The sequence below is a fragment of the Eriocheir sinensis genome, unplaced genomic scaffold, assembly GCF_024679095.1.
Source record: "Eriocheir sinensis breed Jianghai 21 unplaced genomic scaffold, ASM2467909v1 Scaffold358, whole genome shotgun sequence".
In the NCBI taxonomy this organism is placed as follows: Eukaryota; Metazoa; Arthropoda; class Malacostraca; order Decapoda; family Varunidae; genus Eriocheir; species Eriocheir sinensis.
In genome coordinates, this window is record NW_026111674.1 from 70,001 (window position 1) to 78,759 (window position 8,759).

General features: G+C 45.7%; 1 protein-coding gene across 2 annotated transcripts; it reads right to left on the reverse strand.

Moving 5' to 3' along the window:
• Positions 1 to 5,182: 5,182 nt before the first annotated feature.
• On the reverse strand, positions 5,183 to 7,291 carry LOC126991894 (histone H3.v1-like). Of its 2 annotated transcripts, XM_050850542.1 has the most exons (3): positions 6,528 to 7,291; positions 5,986 to 6,467; positions 5,183 to 5,841 (listed from the first exon to the last, which is right to left on the reverse strand). In XM_050850542.1, exons 1-3 carry the CDS (start codon positions 6,933 to 6,935, stop codon positions 5,586 to 5,588), a joined length of 1,146 nt encoding a protein of 381 aa, XP_050706499.1. In that variant the 5' UTR covers positions 6,936 to 7,291; the 3' UTR covers positions 5,183 to 5,585. The 2 variants fall into 2 exon arrangements, with proteins under 2 accessions (XP_050706499.1, XP_050706498.1); XM_050850541.1 differs by having other exon boundaries at positions 5,184 to 6,467; positions 6,528 to 7,072.
• Positions 7,292 to 8,759: the final 1,468 nt, after the last annotated feature.

Sequence of the window (8,759 nt, forward strand, 5' to 3'; positions counted from 1 at the left end):
TAGTGACGCCTACAAGAGAAGAGATGAAAGAGGAATAGTACACAAAATTAAGCAGAAAATAAGGAGTTAGCAATCGGAAACATGGATGGATTTTGTAAGCGATAAACGACGGGGAGGCGAAATGAGTTTGTTAGGGGAGAAAAAGAAGAAAATAGAAGAAGGATAGGAAGAAAGAGGAAAGCAATAGTGGGAGCGAACAGGAAGAGAGAAGTAAGAGAAACAGTATACAAAATTAAATAAAAAAAATAAGGAGGAGCAATCAGAAATACGAATGAGAAATTGCGGAAAAAAGTGATAAAAATGAAAGTGTGAAGAGAAAGAGTACACGATATTAAGTAAAGAGAGAGAGAGAGAGAGAGAGAGAGAGAGAGAGAGAGAGAGAGAGAGAGAGAGAGAGAGAGAGAGAGAGAGAGAGAGAGAGAGAGAAATAAAAGAGAGAGAGAATGTGAGTTGAAAGAGAAACAGTACACGAGGATAAGAGAGAGAGAGAGAGAGAGAGAGAGAGAGAGAGAGAGAGAGAGAGAGAGAGAGAGAGAGAGAGAGAGAGAGAGAGAGAGAGAGAGAGAGAGAGAGAGAGAGAGAGAGAGAGAGAGAGAGAGAGAGAGAGAGAGAGAGAGAGATAATCAGAAACACGAATGGAAATTGAGGAAAAAGTCATAGAAATAAAATAAAAAATGAAATAGATTGGGCTGATACGAGATGAGAAGAAGAAGAAGATGAAGAAGAAGAAGAAGAAGAAGAAGAAGAAGAAGAAACAAAAGAAGAATAAATATGATAAAGATGATAACGATGATGAAACATAACTACAAACAAGACAAAAAAAAAAGACAAAGAAAGAAAAGAAAAGCAAAAACAGAAGAAAGAGAAGGAAGGAAGGAAGGAGAAAAGAGATCAAATAACACACACACACACACACACACACACACACACACACACACACACACACACAACAAACACACTTCATCAAGTCAACGTTTTGCCGCCCAGGTGTCGTGCGCGCAATGACCTTAATTTAGCGGGGCCGGACCCTCGCGCGGCCGCCTGAAGACCATCCGCCGGCCCTCACGAGTGTTAATTAATCCCTCCGATAGGCAATTAGTTTTAATGGACAATATTAGCGCAGCGCCGCGAGACCCACTCATTAATGCGGCGGTGGCGGGGTGTTGGTGTTGGTGGTGGTTGGGGGTGTGGTTGGGGGTGTGGGTGGGGGGAGCAGCGGCCATTCACAAACGTCCAAAGTTAATATTCTTCCATCACTGACCTATTCGTAATCTTCTTTTTATTCTCCTTCTTCTTCTTCTTCTTCTTGTGTGTGCGTGTGCAAGCAATAGATGTTTACTCGTATATTTGTTTATTTTATTTGTTTGCCTCGTCTTTCCCTTCGTCTTAGTATTTCTTTTTCCCTTTTTTCTCTTCCCCTTTTCCCCTTCTACTCTCTGTTCACTGACGTTTAAATATTCTTCAATCACTGTCCTATTGCTCCTCGAATTTCCTTCCCACTTAGCATGTCTTTTCCTTTCCTTTTTATTCCCTTCCCCTTTTCCCTCTCCCCTTTTTCCTTTCTCTTGTCGGTTCACAGACGTTCAAATATTCCTCCTTCACTGACCTCTTCCTCCTCGCCTTTTCTACCCACTCTGCATATCTCTCTTCCTTACCCTTTTTCCCTCTCCCCTTTTTCCTTTCTCCTCTCGGTTCACAGACGTTCAAATATTCCTCCATCACTGGCTTATTCCTCCTCGCCTTTTCTACCCACTCTGCATGTCTCTCTTCCTTACCCTTTTCCCCATACCCTTTTCTTCCCCGTTCACAGCAGCTAACCCCCCCCCCCCCACACACACACACATACCACTAACCTATTTCTCCTCGCCTTCCCTTCCAACTCAACATGTCTTTTTCCTTTCCCTTTCCCCTTCCCATTCTCCCTCTTCCTCTCCGTTCGCAGCAGCTAAATCATCCCTCCATCAATGACCTACTCGTCCCGGCCTTCCCTTCCCTTCCTCTCTCCCTTCATCTTCCCTTTCCAAACACCTTTCCTTCCTATGTGAGTTTTCTTTTCTCAAGCTGTTAGTCCTCATTCCTTCCCATCTTATCCATTTATTCTTTTCCACTCTCTTGGCGTTCTTTCTCTTCTTCCGTGATCCTTCTCCATTCCTTCCTTCCCTCGCCTTTCGTCCCTTCACTTTGAACAACTTTTTTCTCCTTTCTCGTATGTAGTTTTTCCTTTCCTCTCTACACTTCCTCCTTCCATCTTCTCCATCTTTCATTTCCTTACATTTGTTACTCTTCCCTCCCTTCCCTTCTCTCTCCTTCACTTCTCCTTTTCCTTCCCGTTCCTCTTTGCTTTTTCTTTCGTCTTTACATTCCTTCTCTTCCTTTCCCCTCTTTCCTTTCTTTCACCTTCTCTCTCTTTCTGTTCTCACCCATCTGTTGCTCTTCTCTTCTCTCATCCTCCCTCTTTCTCTCAATTCCCTTCCCCTCCCCTTTTTCCTCTCCCCTCCACGTAACAACGTCGCAGGGAAACACTTGAGGACAGCCGCTATTGCCTGGCCCAGGGTCGCCGCGGGGCATTTATGGAGACAGCCTAGCCCACTGGGGACGTCGCCAGGATGGGACACTCTCACGATATGGAGGAGAGGGGACGAAGAGGCGAGAGACAGAGAAGGAAGAGAAAGGAGTTGGGAGGGGGGTAGGAGGGAAGGAAGGGCAGGGGAAAAGAGAAGGAAGAAAAAGGAAAGAAGGAAAGGAGAAAGGAGCAGTAGGGAAAGAAAGAGAGAAAGGAAATGGATGGGAAAGAAGGAAGGGAGGGGGAAGGAACTGTAGGGAGAGGAAAGGAGACGGGAAGGGAAAGTAGGAGAGGAAAAGGAGAAGGGGAGGAAAAGAAGAACGGAAAGGAAAGGAAAACGGGAGGGAAGGGAAAAGGGTATGGAAAGGAGAATGGAAGAGAAAGAAGACAGGAAGGGAAAGGAAAAGGGAAGAGAAAGGTGAAGGGGAGGAAAAGAAGATGCGAGATAGGAGATGGAAGGGAAAGAAATGAGAAGGGAAAGGAGAAGAGAAGGGAAAGGAGAACTACAGGGAAAGGAGGAGAGGGGAAGAGAACAGGATGAAAAGGGATCAGAAAGGAAAGGAAACAGGAGAGAATGGAGAAGAAATTAAAAACGAAAAAAAGGGAAAGAAAAGGAAAGGGAAAGGAAAGGGGAATGGCAAGGAAAGCAAAAAGGAAGGGAAAACAGAATAGGAGAAAGGAAGGTAGAGAGGAAATCATCAGAGGAGAGAAAATAAAAAAAAAAGACTGGTATGAAAAAAAGAGATGAAGAAAGATGTGGTAAATAGAAAGGGAAAAGAAACATGAGATAAAGACCGGAATGGGAGAAGAAAACAGGAAAAGGAAGAAAAGATAAACAGTAAAAAGGAACAAAAGAAGACAGAGAGAGAGAGAGGAGGAATAAGAGATGGAGAGGGGAAAGACAGGAGTAGGGAAAAAGAGAGAAGGAATAAGAGATGGAGAAGAGAAAGGAGAAGGAGTAGGGAAAAAGGAATGATAAAGGAAGAAGAGGAAGACAGAGAGAGAGGAGGAATAAGAGATGGAGAGGGGAAAGACAGGAGTAGGGAAAAAGAGAGAAGGAATAAGAGATGGAGAAGAGAAAGGAGGAGTAGGGGAAAGGAATGATAGAGGAAGGAGAGGATTGACAGGCGAGGAAATGGGAGGTGAGGGGAAGGTGGTTACAGGGGAGATATGGAGCGGACAGGCGGTGAAGAGGGAAACGAGAACAGCAAGGAAAAGAAAGATGGAATATAAAAGAACAGATGGAGGGTAGGGAAGCGAGCAGATGGAGTATTTTATTTTTTACAGCAAAGGAGACAGTTCAAGGGCGTAAAGAAAAATATTAAAAACAAGCCCGCTACTTACTGCTCCTGAATGGATGTCAAAGGAGTGTCCAAAAAGAGAGGTCAATTTCGGGAGGAGAGATATAGAGTTGAAACATTGGATCAAAGCGATGAAGAGTGGAAAAAGCGAAAGAGCAAATAGATGAGAGAATTGAACAAATAGAGAAAGTGATATTATTGAAAAGAAGGATATTTTGACGATAGAGGCGACGTGAGAGATGGGCAAAGTGGAATCGAATGCTTTTTTAACTAACCAACTCCCTTCCATCACACTGTACCTTTGCATATGACATAAAGAAGAAGAAAAGTGGATTGTGATGTTAGGGGATACAGATGACCGGACAGGGTAGAGTATAGGAGAAATAAAGCATAAAACAATTGATCGAAGAGGAGTGGAAAAAGGCAGACGAGCAAACAAAGTGACATTGTTGAAAAAGAAGGAAATTTTAGCGAAAGAACAGAGACGAGAAATGTACAAAGAGGAAGTGAATGCCTTTTTAACGAACCATCTCGCTTCTATCACAGTGTACCCTTGAATGAAAAGAAAACGGATAGTGGAGTTACGGGATATGGAGGACCGGCTTAAAAGAATGGAAGTTAAGGGAAAAGGTTGCTACAAAGGGCGATGTGGCTTGTACGAACAAACAAGAGAGAAATAAAAACAGGAATAGAAAGGAAGACAGGATACGAAAAGAACAGACAAGGATTTCGCAATTCTAAGAGACGCAATAGAAAGAACGGAAGGAAAGGGAAAGGATAGTTACAAGAGGTCGATATGGATTGTGCAGACAGCCAAGAGTGAAATGAGGAAAAGAAAACAAAGGAAGACAGAATATGAAAAGAACAGACAAGGATTTCGTAATTCTAAGAGACGCAATAGAAAGAACGGAAGGTAAAGGAAAAGGTAGTTACAAGAGGTCGATATGGATTGTTCGGACAGCCAACCAAGAGTGAAATAAAAACAGGAATAGAAAAGAAGACAGAATATGAGGAGAATAGACAAGGGTTGCGTAAATCTTAGAAACGTAGTGGAAAAAGGAATGAAAGGTAAGGGAAAGGATAGTTACAAGAGGTCGATATGGATTGTACAGACAGCCAAGAGTTGAGTGAAATAAGAAGAGAAATGAAAAGGAAGATAAAAGAAAAAAATAATAGACTAGGGTTTCGTAATTCTAAGAGACGCAATGGAAAAAAAAAGGAATGGAAAGTAAGGGGGAAAGATAGTTACAAGAGGTCGATATGGATTGTACAGACAGCCAAGAGTAGAGTGAAATAAGAACATAAATAAAAAGGAGGATAGAAGAAAAAAATAATAGACTAGGGTTTCGTAATTCTTAAGAGACGCAATACAGCCCGAGGCCCTAATCTTGACGTGGGACTCGAGTGGAAGCCTCGGCGGTAACCATAAGCGTAAGGGAGGATATGAGGTCGTTGCGTGAATGTCCCAAGGAAGGCCGACAAATCCGACCCAGATCTCACTGTCCGCTGAAGTGCCGCGATTAAGGGGAATGGAGACGAGAGAAATGAGGAAGAGAGGGAAGCTGAGTAATAGGAATGAAATAGATCAATAAGTATGAGTAGAAATAATAGAAAGATAAACACCACAGAAAACTCCTTGTTCGCTAAACACTTTCCTCTTAGCTAAGGGAAGGAGGGGTGAGGGTGGGGCGTGTGGCTGGGTGAGGGTTAGGGGGACAGTCTTAGTTGGCGGATGGGGCGTGGGCGTGGGTGCGGCAGGGTATGGGGAGGCAGGACCCTACCGGGCGGGCGATGGGTGTTATGGCAGTGTGGGGAGGGGCGTGGCAGGGGGGTTGTGCTGTGTTCCCTGTCAAGACCCTCCTGGCGGGCCGGGGCACTGGGATGCGGGAGGGGCGGCGGGGCGGGGCAACGCCCACAGGGCTGGAGTTGTCTTCGCGGCGTAGCTCTGGGCGCAGCGTCAGGAGGCGGCGGCCACACCTGAAGTACTCCCGCCCCTCGTACAGCTCCCGCTCCTTGACGGGCAGGGGGGCGTTGTCCAGGCAGAAGGTAACCGTCTTGCGGGGCTTCTTGTTATCCTGGCGGCGCAGGCTGGGACGCAGGGCGAGCAGGCCGCGCCCAAACCTGAAGTACTCCCGCCCCTCGTACAGCTCCCGCTCCTTGACGGGGAGATCCAGGTTGTCCAGGGAGAATGTCACTCTCTTGCGGGGCTTCTGCCTGATGTTCTCCGCGCCCTTCAGCTCTTCTAGCGCCCTTTCCTGTGCCGCCACTAGTTCGTGGAGCAAAGACAGTTCGTCTTGTTCCCTTGGGCTCACGCCCTCCTTTTTCTCCTCCTCCTCCTGTGTGACTTGCTCCCCGTCCTTGGGTTGCCTCAGCGCTTCCTCCTGTGCCGCCACTAGTTCCTGCAGCTCCAGGAACAAAGACAGCTCGTCTTGTTCCTTGAGGCTTGCTCCCTCCGTCTCCTGCCCCTCCTCCTTCCCTTTCCTCTGTGTGATTTGCTCGAGGTCCGGAGGTTTCTTCAGCGCCTCCTCCTGTGCCGCCACTACTTCCATCAGCTCGAGGAACAAAGACAGTTCGTCTTGCTCTTTGTGATCCATTCCCACCTTCTCCTCCTCCTCCTTCTTCTCCTTCCCCTCCTCCTCCTCCTCCTTCACCTTCACCATCACCTCCTCCTCCTCCTTCTTCTCCTTCCCCTCCTCCTCCTCCTCCTCCTTCACCTTCACCATCACCTCCTCCTCCTTCTCCTCCACCTCCTCCTCCTCCTTCTTCTCCTCCTCCTCCTCATCATCATCATTATTGTATGTCTCTTCCAGCTGAAGGAGCTCTAGAAGCTCCGTTCGTTTCTCATACTCCATTTCGTGCTGTTTGTTCTCTCCGTACATGTCTTTGACAGGTGTCGGCCCCTCCTCGTGATCGCCGTCAGCCAGGTGCTGGGGCAAGCTCGTCGTCCCGGTGTTGTATCGCCGGAACAGTTTGAGGAAGGGGAAGGCCGTGGTCGGCGCCTTCAGCTCCGCCTCAGCGGGCAGCAGGCCCTTCACCACGCGCACAAAACTTGCAGTCTCGCAGAAGTACATTGTGGAGTCTGATAGTTATGAAAAAGCTAGAGTAGGGCACAATAAGATTCAGGGCAGGCGTCTCAGACTTGCCGATGGTGTAACTGGATGGTGCTAAGGTAGACTTGCACAGAATGATGGACGAACGGCGCCGTCTAAAAGTAAGGTCCATATTTTTAAACGCATCGAACTCCCATCAGGACTGTTTCCCAAGGCCAGAGAGAAGAGTAACCGTGTTTTCGTGGGTGTTGTTTTTCCCAGTCGAGGCGCAGAAGTCGGGTAAAACTCTCACCAGCATCACAAAACGGTCCATGAAAAAAACAGCAACTTCTACGAGAGGCTTTTCAAACATGCGAAATGGGGTGCCGAAAAGTATAAGACAAAAAAATTGGAAAAAAAACAGAACATACAGAACATAGCAAAAAAAAAAGAGAGCATAGTACAACAGAACAAAACAGATCAAGAAACAAAAAAAAACACCTGACAAAACAGAAAAAAACCTGAACCTAATTGACAAAATTATAGAAAAATAAACAGAACATAGCGACAAAAAACACGCAGTAAAGAAAGCATAGAACAGTAGAAACAAAACAGATCAAGAACCAATAAAAAAACACCTGACAAAACAGAATCTTACAAACAAAACAGACACAATAAAAAACGAATCCACAAAACAGATATATAAACAAAACCACACAAAAAAAAAACGAAATAGATAACAATAAACACAAAACAAACAACAAAAACAATCATTAAAAACAACCATGAAATTAGACAAACAAAAATCCACACAGACTCAGACAAAACAAATCAAGCAAAACAAACACAAGAGGAGAAAACAGATTAACAAAGCAAACGAAATATAAGCGAAATAAACACTAAAAAAAACACACATCAAACGCGTACCAAACACACCGTCAACAAGTCCACCACCGCCGCCGCCCGCTGCCGTTATTTACCTTCTCTAATGGACTCACTTTGGCGGCGGCGTGCGACTCGTGCTGATCAAATAACAACGCTCGCGGATTTTCATCACAGCGAGGAGGAGCTTGGCGAGGCATTGGCCGTGTGCTGGAATCGTTTTTTGAGGTGTGTTTGTGTGTGTGTGTGTGTGTGTAGGAAGTGTAGATATGGTGCCGAATTCACTAATGCAATATCTGGGCTTTTACTGTCGTCTGTGTGCGTTAGAGCCTTGTATCATACGTGTAGCAAACATACGTTACAAAAAGGCGAGAATGTGTTTGCCAGCCTGTCACTCCTTCCTTGGCTGAGAGGGACGAGCGCGGATTTACTTACACTCCGCCCAAACGAAGTGTTTCTCTAGTGCCTTGGCGGCATTTCTCAAGCCTCTACTGGTTGGCTGGATATCCCTCTCCCTCTCATGGACGATGGTTGTCAATATCTGCTTTCGCGCTGCATGTTCATATAGTATTTCCCTTTCCTGAAATCCTATACAAGGTAGAGGTTTTGGTTGAAACACTTATATTCAGCATTGATTGTAGGGTTCAATAGCGTTCATGGAAGTCGCTTTTTATTGTTCTTGTTGTTGAGGGAGCGACTCAGAAGCGAAACTAAGGCAGGTATTTCAAGGCACTTTCGCTATCAGCTATTTCTAAACGTCAAAGAGGGGGTCAGTCGGGTTCTAATGATTGTTTCTTGAGGTTCATGGTACAGAAGAAGGGTCAAACTACCACCAAGGTCATAAAACTACCCCTGGAAATGCCCACAACTCCTACGAAAGCCTTGTGAAATATGTGTTTCTTTAGGTTCATGGTACAGAGGAAGGGTCACACTACCACCAGGGTCATAAAACTACCCCTGGAAATGCCCACAACTCCTACGAAA

Coding starts and splice junctions, on each gene's coding strand:
- LOC126991894 (XM_050850541.1), bottom strand. CDS start 6,935: ATGTACTTCTGCGAGACTGCAAGTTTTGTGCGCGTGGTGAAGGGCCTG. Junction 6,468..6,527: donor AGAAGAAGGAGGAGGAGGAG/GTGATGGTGAAG, acceptor GAGGAGGAGGAG/AAGGTGGGAATGGATCACAA.